The sequence below is a fragment of the Molossus molossus genome, unplaced genomic scaffold (assembly GCF_014108415.1).
Source record: "Molossus molossus isolate mMolMol1 unplaced genomic scaffold, mMolMol1.p scaffold_m16_p_10, whole genome shotgun sequence".
NCBI classification, from domain to species: domain Eukaryota; kingdom Metazoa; phylum Chordata; class Mammalia; order Chiroptera; family Molossidae; genus Molossus; species Molossus molossus.
In genome coordinates, this window is record NW_023425345.1 from 44,854,758 (window position 1) to 44,882,460 (window position 27,703).

Genomic DNA, 27,703 nt, shown 5'->3' on the forward strand with positions numbered 1-27,703 from the left:
CCACTTTTAGTCAGCAGAGTGCTGGAAGTTCCAGCCAGACCAGTTATTGCAAGAAAATAAATAAAAAGTATACAGTTGGAAAGAAAGAGTAAAACTGTCTCTATTTGCAGATGACATGATACTATATATAGAAAACCCTAAAGAATCTACCCCAAAGTGGCTAGTACTAATACACAAATTCAGTGAATTTGCAGGATACAAAATTAGTACTGGAAAAGTAAGTCTCCAAAAACTATGAGAAAGAGAAATTTAAATAATTTCATTTATAATAGCACCAAAAAGAATAACTACTTAGGAATAAATTTAACCGAGCATAAAAATGTTCTGTATACTGAAAACTGTAAGACATGGATGAAACAAACTGAAGAGGTAAAAAATAAAGAGAAGGATATTTTGTGCTCACGGATTGAAAGAATTCGCATTGTTAAAATGTCCATACTATACAAAGAATCTTCAGATTCAGTGCAATTGCTATCAAAATTACAGTGTCATTTTTCACAGAAATAGAACAAACAATCCTAACAGTTTTAGGGAACTAAAAAAAAGATCTCAAATAGCCAAACTAATCTTGAGAAAAAAGAATAAGGCTGGAAGCATCACAGTTACTGATTTAAAACTATATTGCAAAGCTATGTAATCAAAACAGTGTGGTATTGGCATAAAAGTGAACACATAGATTAATGGAACAGAATAGAAACCTTAGAAATAAACTCACTCATATATGGTCAATAAATTTAGAACAAAGGAACCAAGAATATACAATGGGGAGAGAACCATCTCTTCAGTAAACTCTGTTGGGAAAACTGGGTAGCCACATACAAAAGAATAAAATTGGACCCGTAGTTTATATTATAAGCAAAAATCATCTTGAACTGGATTAAAGACCTGAAACCTTAGAAGTCCTAGAAGAAAACCAAGGGGGTAAGCTCTTTGACATTGGTCTTAGCAGTGATTTTTTTGGATTTGACACCAAAAACAAATGCAAAAAATAAACAAATGGGACTACATCAAATTAAAGTTTCTGCACATCAAAGGAAGCCGTCAACAAAATGAAAAGACAACTTATAAAATGGGAAAAAATATTTTCAAATCAAGTGTCTGATAAGGGGTTAATATCCAAAATACATAAAGAACATAATTATACAACTCAATAGGATAACCCCCAAAATTCTATTAAAAAGTGATCAGATGAACTGAATAGACATTTTTTCAAGTAAGGTATACAAGTGACCAACAGGTACATGAAAAGTTTCTCAACAGTAGTTATCACTAGGGAAATGCAAATCAAAACCACAATGAAAGGTCACCTCACATCTGTTGGAATGCTGTCATAAAAAAGGTAAGAGAGCCCTGGCCGGTTTGGTTCAGCGGTTAGAGCATCGGCCTGCGGTCCTGAGAGACCCGGGTTCGGTTCCCGCTAAGGGCGCGTACCTCGGTTGCAGTTTGTCCCCGGCCTTGGTCGGTCGTGCGGGTGGCAGCCACTTGATGTGTCCCTTTCACATCGATGTTTCTCTCTCTCTCTCTCTGTTCCTCTCTCTCCCTCCCACTCTACCTGAACAAAAAATGGAAAAATGTCCTCGGGTGAGGAAAAAAAAAAAAAAGGGTAAGAGATAAGTGTTGAGGAGGGTATGGAGAAAAGGGAATCTTTGTGTACTGTTGGTGGGAATGTAAATTGGTGTAGCCATTATGGAAAATAGTATGGAGGGTCCTCAAAAAAATAAAAAATAGAGCCACCATATGATCCATCAATCCCACTTCTGGGTATATGCCCAAAGGAAATGAAAATAGGTTCTTGAAGAGATAGCTGCACTTTCATATTAATTGCAGCATTATTTACAATAACTAAGACATGGACAAAACCTTAGTGTCCTTCAAGGAATGAACGGATAAAGAAGTTGTGTATATACATAATGGGATATTATTCAGCCATGAGAAAGAAGGACACCCTGCCTCTTATGACAACATAGATGAGCCTTGAGGGCATTATGCGAGAAAGACAGTACTGTATGATCTCACTTATATGTGGAATTTAAAAATGCAGAATTCACAGAGAGATGAGAAAGATGGTTACTAGGGGCTGGGGCTACGGGTGGGGCATGGGCGAAATGAAGAGATGTTGGTCAAAGAGTATAGATGTCCAGCTATAAGATGAGTAAGTTCTGGGGACCTAGTATACAGTATAGTGATTATAGTTAATAATAATGTATTATATACTTGAAAGTTGCTAAGAGATCCTAAATGTTCTCACCACAAGAAAGAAATGGTAATTATGTGAGGTGACGCAGGTGTTCGCTAACACTATGTTTGTAATTATCTTGTAATTTTAAAAAGTAGGTATATGTCTTCATTTTATAGAAAAGGCTCAGAAGTTAATTTTCTCAAGGATATAACTACTCTTCACTACATCATTCTTCCAATTCTTACCTTCCTAGCATCCCAGAACATGTCGAAGAAATGATTCATTGTTCTGGTCTTCAAAACTTGAAAATTTTGAGGTGTTGCTCTTTCTGTCTATTCTCTACAGTTAGAGCCTCTCTTCACCAACCTCACACTCTTACTGTTCTTACTTCTATTCTCTTCTTTCTTCACTTTTTGTTTTTCTGTTTTTGGTTTGGCTTTTCAGCAAGAGTAGATATCACTGGGCAGTCTTTGCTACTGTTTAGGGGACAGCTCTTCTCGGCCTCAAAGAAACAAAAAGAAAAAGGTATCTTTGTGACAACTTGTATCTTTAGAGCTTTCTCAGAAGTCAGGGTTCTAGAAAGCTGGGATTTGAATAGGAAAGATTGATTGAATTTTCTTTTTCTCTCTTACCATGTCAAAGATGCTTTCCCCACCTGAAAGACCAGCTTGTTTTTCTTGTTTGGTAGAAATGAAAGAAGAGTAACTTGCCCATCCAAGTCACTGTGAATATTTAAATTATGATATATGAAATATTCATTTCCCCTGAACTGTAATGTCATATAAAGATAAGTTATAACAAAATTTTGTGGCACACATGAAAATATATTTAGTGGGAAAGAATGATAATTAATTTTAGATAGTTTTGTTTGACAGTTTATGTAGATGTTTGCATTTTTATCTTAAGGTGGAATCGGAACTTCAGGATTTTAGATCTAATCATTTTATGTTTTTGGAAAGTGCACCTGCCTGTTATCTTTTATTTTTTATTTATTTTTTTAAATCCTCACCTGGGGATATTTTTCCATTGATTTTCAGATGGGGGGCAGGGGGAGAGAGAGAAACTTATCCCTGTGAGAGACACTTGGTATTGGTTGCCTCCTGCAAAACCCTGACCAGGGCTGGGGATCGAACCACAACCGAAGTACGTGTCCTTTACTGGAATCGAACCCCTCAACTCTTTGGTCCTTGGGCTGATGCTCTAACTGCTGAGCTAAACCAGCCAGGGCTCTCTTGTTGTCTTTTACCCAGAGTTACATGGTAGCTGTGGTGAGTTTTATTACCTAGATTTTCTGATTTGGTGGAGGACTTTTTCTTTTAAACATTGTGGCTGGAGGAGGTCAGGAGCCTTTTTTTCAGAATTTAATTTCTACTTTTAGAAATTAGTTTCAAATGAGAGTTTTTCAAATGTACAGATTTAATGACAGATGAGTAGAGGATTGAGTTACAGAAGATTTTGCTTCCTTTACTACTAAAGATAACTTACAGTGTTTGTGTTGTTTTTGCTCTATAACTTTCTTTTTAAAACAGATACCCCAAAAAAGTTAGGCATAATTTTTTTCTTTGATATATTTGTGTGTTTGTGTTTTTATTTCACTTTTTAAAAAATGTTAAAACTCTGCCCTGGCCAGTTTGGCTCAGCGGTTACAGTGTCGACTCGTGGACCAGAGAATCCTAGTTTGATTCCGGCTATGGACTCGTACCTCGGTTGCGGTTCATCCCCTGCCCTGCTTGGAGTTGTGCAGGTGGCAATCAGTCCATTTGTCTCTCTCAAATCGATATTTCTCTCCCTCTCTTCCTCCCTCTCTCCTTCTCGCTCTATCTGAAGATAAATGCAAAAATGTCCTTGGGTGAGGATAAAAAAAAGAATAAATTAAAATGTTAAAACTCTATTACTAAGTAATAATAAAGGTGTTACTTACACATTTTTAACTTTATATATGGGTAGGGTTTTGGAATAGATATTTAGGATTCTTCAGTAACTGGAATCTCTCCACATAGAGTCATTGTTATTATTTTCCAGTAAACATTACGATGGCAAGAAGCCAGTAGTTTGGTGAATTGAATAAGCTATGGAAGGAGGTCAGGGGCCTTTTTGTTTTAGAAGACCTAGTTTTAAGTTCCAGCTCAGCATTTACTAGTAACTGGGAAATCACTATTTTTTTTGACATTCAGGTTCTTGGTTTATAAGTTGGGGTAATAAAGTCTACCCTAGCCACCTTCATGGAATACCATTTAATTAAAAAAATTTTTTTTTGGTTTACATATGAAAGTACTTTATAAATGGTAGTGTACCATCACATAGGGATTATTGTCCCTGTGATCCAAAGGAGATGTATTTGGACCAATGATGTGACTTTCGAGAAGAGGTGAGGACAAGATTGGGGTGAAGGGCCTAATTGATGAAAATATATGCTAATGAAATAGAATGGAATCAGAAAGTTACCATAAGGGCCTAAGGAAAGAATTTTTCTAATTTTTGCCTTACAATTTTTGCATCTTATTCTATAACATAGGCCTATAAAATATATTAGGAGAATCATATGTGATCTAGAAAAAAACAACAACACATTTTATTCACTTTTATATTAATGCCACGAACTGATCAATCTTCAAATATGTTTTAGTTTTTATAACAGATTTATAGCAATGAATATGGAAAAGAAAGAAAAACCAGAGTACCAAGCATTATGTTAGATGCTTTCAGGTCTGTTACCTCTTGATTCTCACAACTACTTTGTAAATAGTTAATATAAAAATTTTTTAAAATTATAGTTAACATACGGTATTATTTTAGTTTCAGGTATACAACATAGAGATTAGACATTTATATAATTTATAAAGTTATCACCCTAATAAATCTAGTAAAACAGTGAATATTATTTATACCTATTGTGTAAATGAAGCCAAAACTCACAAGGTCATAAATTACATATGTAAAATCATTTATCTGGCAAGTGATGAAACTATCTTTCAGACCCAGGTTTGTCTGTAACTTCACAACTCATTTCTTGTTTAGTGTTGTATGTGGTTGAAGAAGAAAGTAATAGTAGTATCAAAAAATGAAATTTAGCCCTGGCCGGTTTGGCTCAGCGGTTAGAGCGTTGGCCTGCGGTCCAGAGAGACCCGGGTTCGGTTCCCGCTAAGGGCACGTACCTCGGTTGCAGTTTGTCCTCGGCCCTGGTTGGTCGTGCGGGTGGCATCCACTCGATGTGTCCCTTCACGTCGATGTTTCTCTCTCTCTCTCTTCCTCTCTCTCCCTCCCGCTTTATCTGAACAAAAAATGGAAAAATGTCCTCGGGTGAGGATTAAAAAAAAAAAAAAAAATGAAATTTAAGTCTATTAATGATTTTGTATAGAATAGGATTTAATACATTATTACAAATTATAAAAGTAGCATATCTGGACTTCCTGTTGCATTAATTAGGAATTCACCTTGATGAGATTTTGGCATTATTTATTTCATTGAATATAATTAAGGATAGAAAGTTGAAATCCATATGATGTCTTATATGTTCTAAATACTATTTTGTATATTAGTTCCTTGTCAGTGTCTTTTGTTCCTTAGATGAATTTCTGAAGTTTTATATAAATGGAATTAAAAGATCTAGTCTAGCCATGGCCAGTATGGCTCAGCGGTTAGAGCTTCAGCCTGTGGTCCAGAGAGACCCAGGTTCGGTTTTCGCTAAGGGCATGTACATCAGTTGTGGTTTGTCCCCGACCCTGGTTGGATCGTGCGGGTGGCAACCACTTGATGTGTCCCTTTCACGTCGATGTTTCTCTCTCTCTCTCTCTCTCTCTCTCCCTCCCTCCCTCCCACTTTGTCTGAACAAAAAAAAGGAAAAATGTCCTCGGATGAGGATAAAAAAAAATTCAATGTTGAATATTTTTGAAAAACAAATGAAGAATGTATTTGTTCTCAATATGTATTTGAAGGCTTATATGATTTTAAGTGTAAGTGGGGTGTACTTCTTGTTTGAAGTTTAAAAGCCCTTGAGATTTGTAACAGAACTGTTCTTTTGCTTTTATTAGGTGTTAGACAAACCCAGTAAGCTAACTCAAAAGGAACTTGCTGAGGCTGCAAGCAAGTGGGCTGCTGAAAAACTAGAGAAGGCAGATGAAAGTAACTTACCTGAAATTTCTGAGTACGAGGTAAGGCATAATTTCTCCTTTATGTTTCACACCTGAGAGTTTAGTCTAACTCTTAAATTATGGGCATAAAATATTTGGTTCTAGTATTTTAAAATATATTTGGGGAAAATATTCTCATGGATTATTAAAATGTATCACGTACAGTAATAGTAAACATGTGAATGACTCTGAATTCAACAATTATACTCTGTCAATGTCTCCAGTAGTTTAAAAGTATAAGAATAGTATAAATATGGAATAAAAGGAAAATGCACTATTTATATGCTTCTTTTATGGGCTTTGCTGTTAAAAGTATCTCTAGAAGTCATGCTAAGCCACTAGTGATAAACCGGTGAATTCTGAACAGAAATCTAATTAGACCTTGGTTCTTGGATTTTGTTTATGTTGCATGTTTTAATCTATGCAAATTATCTCATAAATATCCCAAGAAATGAAAGTATGCATTGTTTGGGCTACCTATGACCTTTGATGAATCTTGAGTACCAAAAGATGACAGAGTTTTTGGGTCCTTAGAATAATACTGTTTCTGAAATGTTTGTATTATATTTGAAAATGAACTGAAAAATTTCTCTATAACCTATAACATCTCTAATAGGGAAATATAGGTGTTATATGGGCAAAATTAAGCTTTTAGATTCGGGATTTGGTGCTTGAAGAATTATTTTGATGTGATAGACAGAGAATATAAAAATCTTTGTACCATGATAAATTGTTTCTTTGGAGGAGATTTATGGCTTTTCATTATGTTTTGGATCCTTTTCATGGAATGTCCTTTGACAAAAGGGATCAAGCACTGGAATTAGATATACAAATTATATACCTACGTACATCTTCATAAACTAGGAAAAGATCCTTTCCAAAATAACTGTTCCTAGAAAGGACAAACCAGTACAGGCCCTATCTGTACTTATGCAAAAAGAGACTTTCTTTTTATCTTCATTTAGATATCAATTATTCTTTTTTTTTTTTTAAGGGTTCAACAATGCATGATTTTTATTCTCTTGCTTTGAGAGCTTGTATAAAAAATATATATGTATGTTAAACCAAGGAAAATAGCGAAAGATTTGTGGGCCTCTTGTGCTTTAAAAAAAAGGAAGGGAGGGGGGAGGCAATTTGCTCAGATACAGCAGGCTTAGTGGTCCTATATTTTGATACATTTTTTAGAATGGTTTTTTGGTCGAAGAAAGGAAAACCATCCACTACTCTTTTCCAGAATTTAAACAGAGGGCAGTAGACATTCTTTACACCCAAATAAAACTATGGCAGCAATTCACATATGACCAAGGTGAATGTAGAATGGAAATGTTCTAAACACAGGTAGGACTCTCAGCAAAGCTAACACACTAAAATCATGATTACATTTTGAAAGAAGATGCACAAAAACCAAATAGGAATTTTGAGATTTTTTTCATTTGAAGGTAACTCTTGTCATTAAAGTCACAAATATGCTAATTTAAATACCCAATTCTATTTTATCTAAAACACACATTGCAAACATACAAATATCTATTCTCTCCACATTTCAGAGCCCATTCATTTCATGGTTTGGAAATGGGGAGAATAGATTCCCCTTAAATTGCAAGTCAGTAGGTATTTCTTTACAGTTAACTTTAGCAAAATTCATACAAAATAGTGATTAACAATGATCTTCTTGTTAACTCACAAGGAAACACCTTCAAAACTGCATTTTGTTAAAGTTTCTGTACTAAAATGTAGAAAAACTGAACTACACAAATATTGAAAAGTTAAAAATTTCTTAATTTTTTATTCCTGGTACCACTACCACAATTTACAGGGCAATATGCCTGATGTAATGAAAAGAAAAAGAAAAAGACAAAGCTACAACAGATAGAAGACCTCAGGAATGTACATCTAATTGACACTATGTTGCATTAATCAATAGCTGCACTTTTTGCAAACTGTGGCTATGACAGTCCTGAACAAGAAGGGTTTCCTGTTTAAGCTGCAGTAACTTTTCTGACTATGGATCATCGTTTCTCCTGTGGCAGATTTTTACAGTTCCTCTAATGCATTTGGGACAACTGTCTCAAAGTAACCTGCAGCTTTCCTCGCTGTCTCTCCTGCTAAGAACTGTAGCCCTTTTCTGCTAAGTTTTTAGAACCTTCTGCTACCATATCCACCACTTCCACCACTAGATCCATAACCACCACTATAGGGGCTGCCCGAGCTTCTTCCACCAAAACTGCCCCCCTTCATGGGTCCATAATTTGATTGCTGTTGTCCACTGTAATGTCCAAAATCATTATAGTTCCCACCACCACCATATCCACCTCCTTGGTTTCCGTATCCTGGTCCTCCACCACCAGCACCATAACCTCTACTACCATAACCAGGACCACCGCCGTAGTTACCACCATCACCTCCAAATCCATTATATCCACCATCACCTCCTCCATAACTACCTCTGCTGCCACCTCCACCACCATAGCCTCCTCTTCCACCACAGTTCCCACCACTGCCAAAGTTACCTGCACCACCTCTAAAGTTTCCTCCACGACCCATAAAATTGCCAGATCCACCTCCATAGCCTCTTTGCTATCCAGCAGACTGCATTTCTTGTTTAGAAAGGGCCCTTTTCACTTCACAATTATGCCCATTAATAGTGTGGTATTTCTGCCCTGGCCGGTTTGGCTCAGCGGTTGGAGCATCGGCCTGAGGTACAGAGAGGCCCGGGTTCGGTTCCTGCTAAGGGCACGTACCTCGGTTGCAGTTTGTCCCCGGCCCTGGTTGGTCGTGCGGGTGGCAGCCACTCGATGTGTCCCTTCACTTCAATGTTTCTCCCTCTCTCTCTTCCTCTCTCTCCCTCCCGCTCTGTCTGAACAAAAAATGGAAAAATGTCCTCGGGTGAGGATAAAAAAAAAAAAAAAAAAATAGTGTGGTATTTCTGAACAATTTTATCAACTGTATCATGATCATCAAAAGTTACAAAAGCAAATCCTCTTTTTTTCCCACTCTGCCTGTCTTCCATAACTTCTATGGTTTCAATCTTGCCATACTTTTCAAAGTAGTCTCTCAAATTATATTTTTCTGTATCTTCTTTAATACCACCAACAAAAATTTTCTTCACTGTTAGATGGGCACCAGGCTTTACAGAATCCTCTCTAGAAACAGCTCTCTGGTTCCACTACACGCCCATGAACCTTGTGTGGTCCAGCACACATGGCTGCATCCACCTCTTCAACACAAGAGTAAGTCACAAAACCAAAGCCCCAGGAATGTTTTGTTTGGGGGTCTCTCATCACCACGCAGTCTGTGAGCGTGCCCCATTTCTCAGAATGTTCTCTTAAACTATCATCTGTAGTTTCAAAGCTCAGACCACCAATAAACAGTTTTCTCAACTGCTCTGGCTCCTTTGGATCATGGCCCTCCTCCCCCCGGTGGCCGCAGCGACAGCTGTCTTGGGCTGGGGGCTGGGGGCAACCCGGTGGCGGTTTTACCTCCATTTTGAGACCGGACTCGCCTCTTCCAACTCGAGTTCAATATCTCAATTATTCTTAAGTAGGTCAAGGTTTTCTTGTTATTGTAGCTGTAAAATAAATATTTATACATATTCTTTTTTTTTTTAATCCTCACCCGAGGGTATTTTTCCATTTATCTTCAGATGAAGTAGGAGGGAGGGAGAGAAAAGGAGAGAGAGAGAAACATATACTCGAGAGGGACACATCAACTCTTTGCCTCCCTCACAACCCAGACCAGGACCGGGGACAAACTGCAACTGAGGTACATGCCCTTGACCACAATCGAACTCGAGACTCATTGGTCCGCAGGCTGACGCTTTAACAGCTGAGCCAAATCGGCCAGGGCTATACATATTTTTAAATGAATTGTTCAGAAAACATCAAGCCGTCTGACCCTCTTTGGTACCTTTCCAGTGATACGTTTAATAGGGTCATTTTGCTTATTTTCTTTGCTAATTTAGAATAATGGTTTTACACTAGTAATATATATAAATGCCTCAAAATTGCTGTTTTGGAGAAGTGATCATTTTTCTCAGTGTACTTAAAAAACCTCCAAAACCACTACATTGTTGTTTGTTAGATACATTATCTTCAATTAACAAGACTTAAGATATATTTATTTCTGCCTTACCCATTCCCATCATTTTTTAATCTCTTAAATTTAAAAAAACCTCATTATCTACCTTTCCTAGGTTTTAAATATTCTACTTATATTCCTTTAATATTGCTTGACTAGATCTTGTCTTTGAATAGGCAGTTACATTGGGTTTAGAAAGACTTATTTTATTTGTTTGTTTATTTATTTATTTTGTTTATTCTTAGAGAGAGAGGAAGGGAAAGAGAGAGACAGAAACATCCATGAGTGAGAATATCAATTGGCTGCCTCCTGCATGCCCCCCACTGGGGATTTGGCCCACAACCTGGGCATGTGCCCTGACCGGGAATCGAACTGGCAACCTCTTAGTGCATGGGTTGATGCTCAGTCTCTGAGCCACACCAGCTGGGCTAGAAAGACTTATTTTAAACCTCCTTCTTTTTCTCTAAAATATGCTCAGAATTTCCTAGTTTTTGGATTAATAAGTAAATAACCCTAAAAATCTATAAGGAGTCATAGATCAGACATGATCTTTGTTGAACCAATGGCAAGGTAAGAGTAGAATTGAGATTACTTTAGTGTGTTTGTTATTGTATATCATTAATATTGACAGGCAGCATCAAGTTTGTAGCATTGTATAAAATGTTTTCAAGTCACATTGATACTTTTTCATGCACCAAAAGGTTGCCAGTTTGATTCCCTGTCAGGGCACAAGCAGCTGGGAAATTTTTATTTTATACTCTGTTCTTTGTTTAAAAGTTTATTAATCCTACCATATCTTATTGACATTTTGTTCAGACAGTTAACATTTGTTCTTGGGTATTTGTTAAATAATGACTCACTTCAGTGATCCGTGCTCTTTGACATAGTTTTTGAGAATTTTGACCTCGGTTCTGTAAACTTGTATCTGATTTGAAAGAATAAGCTGAAAAGAAAAAAAGGACTTTGATGTTTGTGAAGAGTTTGATATAGTACAGTGTGTGTGTGCTTGTGTATGTGTGTGCGTGCACACACTTAAATTTAGTTGTGACAATATTTTATATTAGCTATTTAAGTAATGGTTTATATACTTCAGAAACATTATGTAGGTTCATTTTTATGAGTGCAGAGAGATTAAATATTTAGGTTTCCAGTTTATCTTCTCTTGCTGTCTCCATTATAGTTTTAAGCAATTTGGTAGGGAGACCAGATAGTTTATAGATGAAGTCCAGTGTAATTGAAGATATATTCAGTGATATACTTAAATATTCAGGAATGCAACCTGGGCTTGTGCCCTGACCGGGAATCAAACTGGCAACCTTTTGGTGCATGGGTTGTTGCTCAACCACTGAGCCACACGGGTCAAGCTTTATAGAGATATAATTTACTATTGTAAAACAAATAGCCAGGAGAGTTTTGCTTTTGGCTATCAGAATGAGAAGCAAATTATGTCAAGGTTATTAGAATGTCCCAATAGAACAGGTTGTTTTTTGCTGTAGAAGAAAATTTAAACATTTTTATTTAAATGTGAAAATGTGAATTATTTTTTCCACATGTTAAGTGTCGTTTTCTTCTTCAGTATGTCTGCTTATTCTGTCCTCAGTGAATAATGTCCATCTTCATGCTCCTTGTTCAGATTCATTCAGTGGAATTAATAGTGTTTGAGAAAACAAGATGCAAGATCTTTCTTGATTCTATTTTCCTCCCTTACCTATTATAAAATTTTATGCCATTTGTATTTTACTGATGACTTCATATTGCCTTTGCTAAAACAGTTTTTTTACTTCTCTGGTCCTATATATTAAATATATTTCAAGCACTTACCTTGTTTTCCCTATAGTACCTTGGATTATATATATCTAATTAATTGCAGTAAATATAGTTATTAATAAGCTTCTCCCTAGGTTTATTGAGATATAATTGACATACAGAACTATATAAGTTTAAGGTGTACAGCATAATGACTTGACATATATATTGTGAAATGATTACTACAATACGTTTAGTTAACATCCATCATTCATATAGCTACCCCGCAAAAAAGAAAAATTGCTTTTTTCCTTGTGATGAGAAAGAAGTCTTAGGATTTACTCTTAGCAACTTTCAAATAAACCATACATCAGTGTGTATATTGTCAGTACTTCTTTATCGTACAACTAGCAGTTTGTACCTTTTGACCACCTTCATCCAAATTCTCCCTCACCACTCCCACTCTCACCCCCACCCCTGCCTCTGGTAACCACAAATCTTGTCTTTTTTTCCTGTGAGTTTTCTTTTCTTTTTGAAGAGTCCATATAAAAGTACAATCATACAGTATTTCCCTTTCTCTGTCTAACTTTGCTGGGTGAAAAGGGACATGTGCTAAATTTGGATAAATGCTGACAAGGTATTCTCTAAAGAAGTTGTGGCAGTGTACAACACACTAGGTGTTGGAATGACACTGCTTTTACTGGTGAAAAAGAACCAGTAATTAGTATATGTCTTATGATGTCTCTAAACCTACTGCTATTTGCCACTACTACAATGACAAAAATCCTGTTTTTTATAAACTTGTAATGTGTATGTTTCTTATTTCCTTCCTTATGTCCCACCCACTTAAAATGTGCAACAGTAAAATACATGAGCTCAGTTCTGTTACTGCTTACTACAAGCTACATGAAGGCAAGAACTTTTGTCTCTTTTGTTCATTAATATGTCCATTGTTCTTAGACCACTGGTTGGCATTTGTTATATAGTAAAGTTTGATAACACTAATGAGTATAGTTCAAATAATCATCTTTTCTCATTCATTTTTCTTTTTATCAAGTGTTTTTTGAAAGTATAACAGTTGGCTGTAGGCTTTTTGTGGGATAATTATTCAATAATGAATTGTTGTAAAATAAAGGTGATCATTGTTTCTTTAGCGGATTATTTTCTTTTTATTTATTTCCATAAATTCTAAGGCTATAGGAGCAAGCTAGTTTTCACTTCTGAAAATAGAGCTCTCTTTCATGTTCTTTTTAGTATAATTGTTATGTGTGCACACACCCCTCATTTCCAATTGGAACTTTTCTCTTCAGTGTTCCTTTTTTTTTTTAAGTAGGTTTTTATTGATTTTTTTTAGGGAGAGAGAGAGAGAGAGAGAGAGAGAGAGAGAGAGAGGAACATCGATGTGAGAGAGAAACATAGACTGGCTGCTTCCTGCACTTCCCCTACTAGGGATCATGTATCCTGACCAGGAATCAAACCGTGGCCTCTCAGTCCATGGGAAGAAAAGCTCAATCCACTAGTCACACCGGCCACACTCTTCAATGTTTCTTAAACAGATTGATTAAGGAATAGTTATAGGACAGAACCTTCTGGCTGTGTCTTTTTTTTTTTTTTTTTTTAATTTTTATTAATTTTTTTGTAACAGATATTTTACCTTTTTTTTTAATCCTCTCCTGAGGACATTTTTTCATTTTTTGTTCAGATAGAGTGGGAGGGAGAGAGAGGAAGAGAGAGAGAAACATCGATGTGAAAGGGACACATCGAGTGGCTGCCACCCGCACGACCAACCAGGGCCGGGGACAAACTGCAACCAAGGTACATGCCCTTAGCGGGAACCGAACCCGGGTCTCTCGGGACCGCAGGCCGACACTCTAACCCCTGAGCCAAACCGGCCAGGGCTGTTACAGATATTTTACCTTTTTTACCCCATTGGCACCCCCTTCCCCACCCCACCCCCGCCCCGTCCCCGGCTCAGTTGTCTATGTCCATTGGTCATGCATATAAGTTCTGTGGTTTATCTCTTCCCACCCCCCCCACCCCCTCTTCTGAGGGATGTCAGTCTGTGCCCTACTTCCATGTTTCTGGGTCTACTGTATTCCTCAGACTGTTATGTTCATTATATTCCGTATATAAGTGAGATCATGTGGTATTTGTCTTTTTCTGCTTGGCTTCTTTCACTTAGGATAATACTTTCCAGGTCCCTCCATGTCGTCTCAAAGGATAAGAGATCTTTCTTTCTTACCGCTGCATAGTACTCCATTGTGTATATGTACCACAGCTTTTTTACCCATTCGTCTACTGATGGACACTTGGGCTGTTTCCAGATCTTAGCTATTGTAAATAGTGCTGCTATGAACATGGGGGTACATATATTCTTCCTGATTGGTGTTTCAGGCTTCTTAGGGTATATCCCCAGCAGTGGGATCACTGGGTCAAATGGAAGTTCAATTTTTAATTTTTTGAGGTAGCACCATATTGTTTTCCATAGCGGGTGCACCAGTCTGCATTCCCACCAGCAGTGTATTAGAGTCCCCTTTTCTCCACACCCTCGCCAACACTTGTTGTTTGATGATTTGTTGATGGCGGCCATTCTGACAGGTGTGAGGTGATACCTCATTGTTGTTTTAATTTGCATCTCTCTGATGATTAGTGATGTTGAGCATTTCTTCATATGTCTCTTGGCCATTTGTATGTCCTGTTTGGAGAGGTGTCTATTCAGCTCCTCTGCCCATTTTTTAATTGGGTTCTTTGTCTTCCTTTTGTGGAGTTGTATGAGTACTCTATATATATTGGAAATTAACCCCTTATCTGATACATCATTGGCAATGATGTTCTCCCATACAGTGGGTTGCCTTTCCATTTTGATGATTGTTTCTTTTGCTGTGCAGAAGCTTTTTAGTTTGATGTAGTCCCATGTGTTCATTTTCTCCTTTATTTCTGTTGCCTTAGGTGATGTATCAGTGAAAATTCTGCTCCGTATGATGTCCGAAATTTTGTTGCCTACATTTTCTTCTAGAATTTTTATGGATTCACGGGTCACATTTAAGTCTTTTATCCATTTTGAGTTGATTTTTGTGTATGGTGTAAGTTGATGGTCTAGTTTCATTTTTTTGCATGTAGCTGTCCAATTTTCCCAACACCATTTATTAAAGAGGCTGTCTTTACTCCACTGTATGCTCTTGCCACCTTTGTCAAATATTAATTGAGCGTATTGCCTTGGGTCCATTTCTGGGTTTTCAGTTCTGTTCCACTGGTCTATATGCCTGTTCTTGTGCCAGTACCAGGCTGTTTTGGTTACAGTCGCTTTGTAGTATAACCTGATATCTGGTATTGTGATCCCACCTACTTTGTTCTTCTTTTTCAAGATTGCTGTGGCTATTCGGGGTCTTTTGGTTCCATATGAACTTTTGAAGTATTTGTTATACTTCTATGAAATATGTCGTTGGTATTTTGATGGGGATTGCATTGAATCTATAGATTGCTTTGGGTAGTATGGACATTTTAATGATGTTAACTCTTCCAATCCATGAACAGGGTATGTGCTTCCACTTTTTTATATCTTCCTCTATTTCTTTTTTCAATGACCTGTAGTTTTCTGCAAATAGGTCCTTTACTTCTTTGGTTAAGTTTATTCCTAGGTATCTTAATTTTTTTGGTGCGATGGTAAATGGGATTGTTTTTTCAATTTCTCTTTCTGTGAGTTCATCATTGGTGTACAAGAATGCCGTCGATTTCTTGATGTTAATTTTGTATCTTGCTACTTTGCCAAATTCATTTATTAAGTCTAGTAGATTTTTGATGGAGTCTTGAGGGTTTTCTATGTATAATATGTCATCTGCAAATAATGACAGTTTGACTTCCTCCTTTCCAATTTGGATCCCTTTTATTTTTTCTTCATGTCTGATTGCTGTGGTTAAGACTTCCAGTAAAATGTTAAATAAGAGTGGCGAAAGTGGACATACCTGTCTTGTTCCTGTTCTTAATGGGAATGTTTTTAGTTTCTGTCCACTGAGTATGATGTTGGCTGTAGGTCTTTCATATATGGCCTTTATTATGTCGAGATATGATCCCTCTATTCCCACATTGCTGAGCATTTTTATCAGAAATGGATGCTGGATTTTGTCGAATGCTTTTTCAGCATCTATTGATATGATCATGTGGTTTTTATTCTTCATTTTGTTTATGTGGTGTATCACATTTATTGATTTGCAAATATTGTACCAGCCTTGCATCCCTAGAATGAATCCCACTTGGTCATGGTGAATAATTTTTTTGATGTATTTCTGGATCCGATTTGCTAATATTTTGTTCAGGATTTTGGCGTTTATGTTCATCAGGGATATTGGCCTGTAGTTTTCTTTCTTCGTAGTGTCTTTTTCTGGTTTTGGAATTAGAATTATGCTGGCCTCATAGAACGTGTTTGGAAGTCTTCCTTCTTCTTGAATTTTTTGAAATAGTTTGAGGAGAATGGGTGTTAGTTCTTTTTTGAATGTTCGGTAAAACTCCCCCATGAAGCCATCTGGGCCTGGGCTTTTGTTTGCTGGGAGTCTTGATTACCTCTTCAATTTCCTTAGTTGTTATTGGTCTGTTCAAGTTTTCTATCTCTTCCGGGTCCAGTTTTGGGAGACTGTGTGTTTCTAGAAGTTTGTCCATTTCGCTCAGATTGTCGAATTTGTTGCCATATAGTTGTTCATAGTAGTTGTTAACGATCTTTTGTATTTCCGTGGTGTTGGTTTTTACTTCTCCTCTTTCATTTCTGATTTTGTGTATTTGGGTTCTCTCTCTTTGTTGGTGAGTCTAGCTAAGGGTCCATCAATCTTGTTTATCTTTTCGAAAAACCAGCTCTTTGTTTCATTGATCCCTTGAATTGTTTTTTTGGTCTCTATGTCATTTATTTCTGCTCTGATCTTTACTATTTCTTTCCTTCTACTTGCTCTGGGGTTTTCTTTTTGTTTGCTTTCTAATTCTTTAAGTTGTGAGGTTAGACAGTCAATTAGAAATTTTTCTTGTTTTTTGAGGTAGGCCTGTAGTGCTATGAACTTCCCTCTCAGAACTGCTTTCGCTGCATCCCATAGATTTTGTGTTGTTGTGTGTTCATTTTCATTGGTTTCCAGGAAGTTTTTAATTTCTTCCTTGATCTCCTCGGTGACCCATTGATTGTTTAATAACATGCTATTTTGCCTCCATGTGTTGAAATATCTTTGCATGTTCTTGTTGCAATTAATTTCTGGTTTCATGCCATTGTGATCTGAGAAGATGCTTGATATGATTTCAATCTTCTTGAACTTGTAGAGATTTAGTTTGTGTCCTATCATGTGGTCTATCTTTGAGAATGTCCCATGTGCACTTGAGAAGAATGTGTATTCTGTAGTTTTGGGGTGTAATTCTCTGTAGATATCTATTAAATCCATTTGGTCTGGTGCTTCATTTAGAGTCTCTGTTTCCTTGCTAATTTTTTGCCTAGAGGATCTATCCAGTGCTGTAAACGGGGTGTTGAAGTCTCCTGCTATGATTGTTTTTTGTTTGTTTGTTTGTTTGTTTTTTTTATCCTCACCCGAGGACATTTTTCCAATTTTTGTACAGATAGAGTGGGAGGGAGAGAGAGAGAGAAACATCGACGTGAAAGGGACACATCGAGTGGCTGCCACCCGCACGACCAACCAGGGCCGGGGACAAACTGCAACCAAGGTATGTGCCCATAGCGGGAACCGAACCCGGGTCTCTCCAGACCGCAGGCCGACGCTCTAACCGCTGATCCAGACTGGCCAGGGCTCCTGCTATGATTGTATTGTTGTCGATTTCTCCTTGGAAGTCCTCCAGAAGATTTTTAATATATTTTGGTGCTCCTATATTGGGTGCATATATGTTTATCAAGGTTATATCTTCCTGTTGGATAGATCCTTTCAATATTATGTAGTGGCTGTCTTTGTCTCTAGTTATGGTGTTCATTTTGAAATCTATTTTATCAGATATGAGAATTGCTACCCCAGCTTTTTTTTGCTTTCCATTTGCTTGGAACATTTTTTTCCATCCCTTCACTTTCAACCTATGTGTCTTTTGTTGTGAGGTGGGTCTCTTGTAAACATCATATAGATGAGTCATGCTTTCTTATCCAATCAGTTACTCTGTGTCTTTTTATGGGAGCATTCAATCCATTTACATTTAAGGTGATTATTGATATGTACTTATTTATTGCCATTTTTGTTTAGTGTGGTTCTATTTTTCTTCCCATTTCTACTGCTAATTACAGCAGTCCTTTTAACATTTCTTGCAGTGTTGGTTTGGTGCTAATGTATTCCCTTAGCCTTTTTTTGTCTGGGAAGCTCTTTATTTGACCTTCTATTTTGAATGATAGCCTTGCTGGGTAGAGTAGTCTTGGATTCAGATTTTTGTTTTTCATGACCTTGATTACTTTATGCCATTCCCTTCTGGCCTGTAGTGTTTCTTGTGAGAAGTCAGCTGAGAGCCTTATGGGGTTTCCTTTGTAGGTAACCTGTTGCTTATCTCTTGCTGCTTTTAGGATTCTCTCTTTGTCTTTAATTTGTGGCATTTTAATTACTATGTGTCTTGGTGTGGGCCTGTTTGGGTTCTTCTTACTTGGGACTCTCTGTGCTTCTTGAACTTGAATGCCTTCTTCCTTCACCAAATTAGGGAAGTTTTCTGTCACTATTTTTTTGAATATATTCTCTATCCCTTGCTCCTTTTCTTTTTCTTCGGGGACTCCTATGATGCGAATATTAGTACGTTTTCAGTTGTCCCACAGTTTTCTTAAGCTGTCTTCCTGTTTTTTAATAGTTTTTTCCTTTTGTTTTTCTGATTGGTTGATTTTTTCTACCCTGTCTTCTATCACTGATCCAGTCCTCAGCTTCCTCTACTCTGCTTTTTAAACCTTCCAATGTGTTTTTCATTTCTGATATGTCATTTTTTATCTCTTCTTGATGGTTTTTAATTTTCAATTGGCTCATTTTCAGTGTCTCTATGTCCTTACTCATGCTGTTCAGCTTCCTCAAGATCATGGCTTTGAATTCTAGCTCTGTTAACATGCCTAATTGCTCCACATTGATCTCATCTTCAGTGGAGGTCTCTTGCTCTTTTATTTGGCTTCTGTTTCTGTGTTTCACCATTTTGGCTATCACTGTGGGCTTTGGAGCCTGTCAAGTTTTCCCTTAGGTGTTGGTGTTCTGCTGTTTGTGGCTCCCTCTCCTGTACTTAGATGAGTGAGGTAGGACCCACGTTGAACACCACTGTCAAGTCTTACTTTCCTGGTTAAAGTTGCCAGCCCAGGAAAGGTACTGTTATCCTCTTCCTTTTTGCCTGGAGGCTAGCAGTCGAGGTTACTTGATGAGTTTTGGGTTGTCAGTTGATTGAAAAACTCCCTCTGGTGCTCAGCACAAGGGGATTTCACGAGGGTGGGGCAGATGCTGGTTGTTAATGAGCTTCAATTAGCACTTCAGTGGCCCACAGGGTGGGGTTGGATCTCCAAGGGAGGGGCTGCTGCCTCTCCTCAGAGCCCTGGGAAGGAGCAATATGGCCACAGTCCTGCGTGGCTGCACTCAGCAAAAGCTCTGAGTCCCCTCCAGATCCCGAGTGTCCCGACACAGCTCCAGTCCAGTCTGCCCTCCCTCTGCCGGAGCCCAAGGTGAGTGGCTGTGGCTGTTTCAGCCTCTGGCCCGGCTCTGCGCTGTGGGGCCGCCTGGGAGTGTAACCCGAGGGCGCTGCTCCCAGCTAAGGCCGCTGCCGAGCTGCCGACCGTGGGCTCCCAGCCCCCGTCTCGCGCCTTCGCAAGCCTACCGGGATGGAGTCAGTGTCCCTCGTTATATGGTCCTCCCAAGCTGCTTTTCTGTTGCTTTTTCCCATTGATTTGTCTGTGTTATAGTTGTAATTCCAGTTTGGTTCTGGGAGACGGTCTGTGTAGCTCCGTTCACTCCGCCGCCATTTTTCCTGTCCCTGGCTGTCTTAATAAAGCATGAAATATAATTCTGGAATGAAATAAGTCTAGAGACTTTGTCTTACCTACCAATTTAAAAGTTACCAATCATTTCCTCTTCAGTTCTTCTCACATTAGCTTATTATGTATAATGAAATTGAAAGTGTTTCCCCCCCCCCAGAATGCTTTATTTTATTTTATTCTATTTTATCAATTTATTTTTGTTACAGATGTTTCTCTTTTTTTCCCCATTAACACTCTCCTTCTCATCCCCCCACCCTGTACCCAGCTCTGTTGTTCTTGTCCATCAGTTATGTGTACATGCATATAAGTTCTGTGATTTATCTCTTTCCTCCCCCGACCACCCCCTCTTCTGAGGGTTGTCAGTCTATACCCTACTTCCACGTCTCTGGGTCTACCCTATTCCTCAAACTGTTATGTTCATTGTATTCTACAAATAAGTAAGATCATGTGGTATTTGTCTTTCTCTACTTGGCTTGTTTCGCTTAGGATAATATTTTCTAGGTCCCTCCATGTCATCTCAAAGGATAAGAGATCTTTCTTTCTTACAGCTGCCTAGTACTCCATTGTGTATATGTACCACAGCGTTTTTATCCATTTGTCTACTGTTCGACACTTGGGCTGTTTCCAGATCTTTTTTTTTTTTTTTTTTTTAATCTTCACCCAAGGAAATGGTTTATTTTTTTTTTTATTTTTATTTTTTTTAATCCTCACCCGAGGATATTTTCCATTTTTTGTACAGATAGAGTGGGAGGGAGAGAGAGGAAGGAGAGAGAGAGAGAAACATCGACGTGAAGGGACACATCGAGTGGCTGCCACCCGCACGACCAACTAGGGCCGGGGACAAACTGCAACCGAAGTACGTGCCCTTAGCGGGAACTGAACCCGGGTCTCTCCGGACCGCAGGCCGACGCTCTAACCGCTGAGCCAAACTGGCCAGGGCTGTTTCCAGATCTTAAAAGTGTTTTCTTAAGACAGGTTAGACGTAGTATGTTTTCTTGATATGAACTGCCAGTTAGTACCTATATGCAAGTATTCTGAATGAAGTGCTATATATCCTTTAAGAAAGCAAATAAAGATTTCTAATTCCTCTTAAAGGCAGGTTCCACAGCACCATTGTTCATTGACCAGCCAGAAGAACCTGAGTCAAATGCAACAGATGGCATAGAGTTATTTGAAGACAGTCAGCTTAACAGTCGCTCTAAAGCAATAGCATCAAAAACCAAAGAGATTGAACAGGTGAGAATTCAGTCTTCTTAAGGTACATAATCTTTTGTTCCTCTCTTTGTACATGGTATTTTCAGTAAGTAGTTATTGAATAAATATATGTCATTTTATCTTCTTCCACTTGTGACTCCGAAATTAATTTTTTAAATTATAGAAATTGTTTGATTTGATTTCACAGTAATTTTGATCAATTTGGTCTTCGACCCCTATTTACTTGTTTATTTTTATTTTTTATTTATTTTTTAATCTTCTCCCAAGGATATTTTTTTCATCCATCTTCAGATAGAATGGGAAGGAGGACGGGAGGGAGAGAGAGAGAGAGAGAGAGAGAGAGAAACGTCAGTGTGAGAGAGACACATTGACTGGTTGCCTCCGCACAACCCTGACCAGGGCTGGGGACGAACCACAACTCGAGATACGTGCCCTTGACTGGAATTGAACCTGCCAGTCATTGGTCTGTGGACTGACACTCTAACTGCTGAGCCAAACCAGCCAGAGCAACCTTTTTATTTTCTAAAATAAAAAGCAAGCTGTCCTGGCTGGTTTGGCTCAGTCGTTAGAGCATCGGCCCATGGACCAACGGGTCTCAGATTCGATTACCAGTCAAGGACATGTACCTCAGTTGAGGGTTTGATCCCCAGCCCTGGTCAGGGCTGTACAAGAGGCAACCAATCAATGTATTTCTCTCACGTCAATGTTTCTCTCTCTTTCTCTCTCTCCTTCCCTCCCACTCTGTCTAAAAATCAATGGAAAAATATCCTCAAGTGAGCATTAAAAAAAAAAAGCAAGTTGTCCTAGATGGTGTGACTCAGTGGTTAGAATGTTAGCCAAGAACTGAAGGGTTGCAGGTTTGATTGCTGGTCAAGGGCACGTACCGGGGTTGCAGGTTTGATCCCCAGCCCCAGTCAGGGCATGTGCAGGAGGCAACCAATCGATGTGTCTCTGTCACATCAATGTTTCTCTCTCCCTCTCTTTCTTTCACTCACTCTAAAAAAATAAATCAGTGGAAAAAATATCCTCAGGTGAAGATTAACAACAACAACAACAAAAGAAAACTTTTTTTTTTTTTTTATCCTCACCCGAGGACATTTTTCCACTTTTTGTTCAGGCAGAGTGGGAGGGAGAGAGAGGAACAGAGAGAGAGAGAGAAACATCGATGTGAAAGGGACACATCGAGTGGCTGCCACCCACACAACCCAACCAGAGCCGGGGACAAACTGTTACCGAGGTACGCGCCCTTAGTGGGAACCGAACCCGGGTCTCTCAGGACCGCAGGCCAACGCTCTAACTGCTGAGCCAAACCGGCCAGGGCAAAAGAAAACTTTTTTAGAGAATATGAATATTCTTGTTAGTATGGAACAATTTAATAACTATTAAAATTAATAGGAATTGGCAGAAAGAAATATCAAATATTAGCTAATGTTTTTTTGAATATTGGGATTATAGATGTTTATGCTTTTCATTATACTTTTAAGCAGTTTTCAAATATTAAAGAAAAATAAATGATAGTTATTGAAATCTAATTTTAATGATGTCTTCTTGAAAATTAGGATTTTGATTTTAGTAGATTAAATGATTTGCGTAAGGAATAGTACAGGACAAAACCTATAATGTGAAATTTAATTTTGGAACATTGTCTTACCGAAGATTTTTTAAAGTAGCAATCATTTTCTCTTTAATCCTCCTCACTGTGCTTGTTATGCATAGCAAAATTTGAAGTGTTTCAGTGTGGAGATACTGCCTTCCTCACAGGATATTATCACTTTGTGAGGATTAAATGAATAAACTGTGAAAGGGCTTTATAAAATGTAACATGTTGTACAAGGGTTTGTTTTTGATGTTTCTTTTCAGTGCCTTGAGTAAATGTCATTATATTGTTATATAAGCTTCTAAAAACTATTGGAAACTAAATCTTTTCTCAAGGTGCTGTCCAATTCCAATGCAATTAAAGTTTATTTCCCTTGGCTGGATAGGAGGTGATCTTAATTAAATCCTAGATGTAATTGTGAAGCTTATATTGATACCACCCTACTGGCTAAAGTGAAGAACATAGATAGGAAATTTGCCATATAAACCAGTAGGATTTCAAAATGGAGGTGGTCGGCAGAGACTGGGAAAATTTGTTTAATTTGGTGAAGTTAAGTTACATTGGTGCCTTTCAAGATGTCAGTTAATTGACAGCATAAATAAAAGGTTTGCTCACAGGATGTGTCTTTAATATGAATTTACCCTATATAAAATTGCTGCCCTTTTGTCTTTTTACTCTGATATATTTTTCTTTGTAGCTTTTTTTTGCCACTTGATGTGTGTTTTTTTTTTTTTTTATCCTCACCCGAGGACATTTTTCCATTTTCTGTACAGACAGAGTGGGAGGGAGAGAGAGGAAGAGAGAGAGAGGGAAACATCGATGTGAAAGGGACACATCGAGTGGCTGCCACCCACACGACCAACCAGGGCCGGGGACAAACTGCAACCAAGGTACATGCCCCTAGCGGGAACCAAACCCGGGTCTCTCCGGACCGCAGGCGGACGCTCTAACCGCTGAGCCAAACCGGCCAGGGCTTGATGTGTGTTTTTATTGATTTGCTTGTCTCCCCGCACTATAATGGAAGATTTGTAAGAGCAAGGACTTTGTTTTGTTTACTACTTTATCTCCATTACCTAGAACAGTGATTAGCATGTAGTGGGCTCTCAAGAAATATTTGTTGTATGGATGGTGGTTGGAGTCATAAACCGGGACATGACCTTTGAAATAGTCTCTGAGTCGCTTGAAATCAGACACTGCATCTTAACCTGACCATCTAACAGAGTGCCTAGGCCCAGCACTTAGTGTAGTAAGTGCTTAATAAATATTTGTTGAATGAATGATTTAAAGTTATTTTTCTTTTTTACCTGATTTGCAGTTCTTTAAAGGAGAGTTTCTCCTAAGAACATAACTGGTTGAGCTCTGGTGCACAGTGGTTAGAGCATCAGCCCACGAACTGAAGGGTCTTAGGTTCGCTTCCTAGTCAAGGGCATCTGGGTTGCAGGTTAGATCCCCCACCCCAGTTGGGGTGCATGTGGGAGGCAACCCATCAATGTGTCTCTCTCACATTGATATTTTTCTCTCTCTCTCTTCTTCCCCCTCTCCCTACCACACTCTCTAAAAATCAATGGAAAAAGTATCCTCAGGTGAGGATTAACAGCAACAACAAAGAATATAATTGGTTGAAAAACTTGGCTGAAATAATAGGAGGAGAGTGTTATTTTGGGTTGTGGCTTATTATCTGTACTATTTTATCCTTTTATTATTGATAGTTGATAAATTTGATTTTTATAAGGTGGGTTACTAGTCAGATATAGAGACTAACTTTGCAGTACACAAAATTATTTAATATGAAACCAGTTTTTATAGTACTTTTCAGATACCCATATGTGTTTGACCTTAAGGATGACTATATCTGTTTTTATCTGCCCATTCAAACACATGAAAAATTCGATACTAAAGTATATTGAAATTACGCAAAGACAGATGACCTAAAGAAAGAAAAATGCTATATTCTAATAATAGAGAAGTAAAACATCTATTAGAAGTATTATAAATGAGAAAATGTAATGATTTTAAATATTGGAATACTATAACTACTGTGTTTTTGCTGGGATGCTTTGGATTTTATATACTGGCAAGAAAATCAAACCAAAAGCCCCCTAAGTGTCAGAAAGCTAGCATATGATATAATTCTTTTATAAATTTGTGTCTAAAATTAAGTGATTTTTGAAAATGATAAAAGTAGTGTTTAGGGGATTTTTTTTCATTTCCAGCTTTTGCATATTTTATTTTTAGGGATTAAATACCCGATGGATAGAATATTATAAAGGCTTGAGAAAGTTACATGGTAGGTACACAGCTGCCCAGAAGTTAACTCTTTACATTTTTTCATATGGTTAAAATACTTAAAAGAAAAAAAGAATAACTCAAAACAAATCAAGCTTAGAATAATGTAAAAATATAAATATTGGTGTAATACTCAAACTGCTTTTTCTTTCTGTTATGTCAAGTGCAATATGTTCAGATGTTTGGTAAAGATAAATTACCACATATAATATTTTGAGGATTTATGTAAATCGGATCCTTCAGCCCTTGTGTCCAAAGTCATTACTTGAGGCAGTATTACAATATAAAATAAATCTTCAGGCCAAAATTTGGTATAATTTAAAATGCCTGCAGATGTGGTGATCTGATGTTTAAGGGCATGCATATGGAGGTAGATTGTATCAGAATCACCTCTGTGAGGGAGCAGATTCATGTCCTTTGGCATATTTTTGCCATCTCATTCCTGGGCATATAAAAATTTGGTAGGGTTGAGGGTGCAGGTGCTTTTTTAAAAAGCTCCCCTGATTATGATCAGATATGGCAGAGAACCAATGATCTGAAATCCTTGAGCCAGAAGACATCAAGTTGCATTTCTGAATATTATGTTGCTAGAGATGATCTGAATCACTCCACTTGTACTTGAATATATTTTCGTGGATATGATCCATTCTTTTGCCACAACACATTTAGCTTCCTTATGCTTTGGATCCTATGGTATATCATTTTCCCCCTTTATTCCCCCATAATACACCTTTCCTACTTTAGACCATCTTCTACATTCAATTATTGGGATATTTTTCTAGCTTCCGGGATTCTGAATTTAGGCAAATTTCAGAATTTCTCCTGTAAGTATAATAATATTAGAGAGACTTATCCCACAAAATTATGGGTGATTCATATTCTGGTTCAGGTGTTTGGCATCAGTCTTCACTGATATCTCTCAAGTCTGAACATAGTTACTATTACTGAACTATTTGGTTTGAAAGTGCATCTCACCACTTGATATTTTACCAATGAAGAACGTTGTCTTTTAACAAATTGTTACTGTGAGTGAACCACACAAATTGAAATCCTCCATTATTACATGTTCTTCCATCTTCTGCATCTCTGGAGATAAAGCAATATTTAACTCATGTATACGATTTGCAAGGTCCTTTATAATTTGATAAAGTTGTGCTTAGTTTTTTGTTTTTTGGGGGTCCTGGCATCTAATGATGTTAAAAGTCTCTTTGTAATTCCCCACTGGCATTAGATCTGGATTAGATTTTCTACCTTCCTCTTCAGATGGAGTCAGATAATCGGAGTAGACCTGGGATATACACATAATATGCATATGCATGCTCTGCCTAGCAGATCGATTGACTGGGAGTGTCAGGGTAGCTAAAATCATAAAGAGACAACAAGTAGCAGAGAAGTAGTTAACCTAATAAAACAACTTCTAAGGATAGTTAGTGTACAGCTGGAGTTTATTAGGAAATTTTACTATGAAAACTAGTCTTGAACAAAGAACCTTCCATCTCTTCACCCTCAAGGCACTGTACTTACATTGTGATGATCTGTTTTTGTTGTACATCTGTACAGCTTCATGGATTTTTACCATATTCTGGTAAGTAGGTTTTTAGAACTTCACATACTTTATTTTATTTACTTATTTATTTTTTAATTTTCACCTGAGGATATTTTCCCATTGATTTTCAGATAGAGTGGGAGGGAGGGAGGGATAGAGAAAGAGAAACAGATGTGAGAGAGACACGTTGGTTGCCTCCTGCACAACCCCAACCAGGGCTGGGAATCCAACTGCAACCGAGGGACTTGCCCTTGACCTCTTTGGCCTTCAGGCTGATGCTCTAACCACTGAGCAACTGGCCAGGGCTTCACATGCTTTAATATGCCCTCGGGGATCTTGTTAAAAGATTCTGACTGAGATCTGGGATGGGATTTGAGATTGGAATTTCTAACATTGTCCCAGATGATGCTGATTCTCCTAGTCTGTGGACTATATCTGGAGTAACAAAGAATTAGAAAGAGGTTACTTTTTTTTTAAATATTCTTCTATAGTTTATACTGTGCTTAATGGTTGAACACTAACCACCTTACTTTTATGTAAATTAGAGAAGCTCTAGTATATAAATTTTTTAATAGATTTAATTGATATACAATAAAGTGCATAAGTCTCAAATATTCATTTGAATAAATCTTGACAATTGTAACACTGTGTAACTACCACCCCAAACTAATATATATGAAAGTCTTTCTTTTCAGGTATGGACAGTTGATTATACTGACAGTAATAAGGATTTAGGTAGGAATTAAAGTTATGGTCGTATCTCAAAATTATATGCTTTCATTTCATTTATGTTAAATATCCTCCTGTTCCTTGAAGGCTGTATTTTAAGTAATAACATACACAAGCATAAAACGCTACAGGTATAATAGATTATGCAGTGAAAAACAAATTTGCTTCTCACTCATAACTCTTAGCTGCCCACTTTCTTTCCCCAGAATGTAGATATACTCATAGGTGATACATATAAATATGTGTA

General features: G+C 37.7%; 1 protein-coding gene across 8 annotated transcripts in view; it reads left to right on the forward strand.

The window, feature by feature from the left end:
* The window catches only part of PPHLN1 (periphilin 1), a 129,210-nt gene that overhangs the window by 71,994 nt on the left and 29,513 nt on the right, over window positions 1-27,703 (forward strand). For 6 of the 8 annotated variants that reach the window (XM_036251402.1, XM_036251403.1, XM_036251401.1 and 3 more), the window contains 2 exons: window positions 6,211-6,330; window positions 21,179-21,319. In XM_036251402.1, the coding sequence (XP_036107295.1) occupies window positions 6,211-6,330; window positions 21,179-21,319 (261 nt within the window). Of the gene's footprint in view, window positions 1-6,210; window positions 6,331-9,424; window positions 9,623-21,178; window positions 21,320-26,692; window positions 26,767-27,703 lie in introns of those variants that run through there. The other 2 variants (XM_036251404.1, XM_036251405.1) reach the window with 2 other exon arrangements.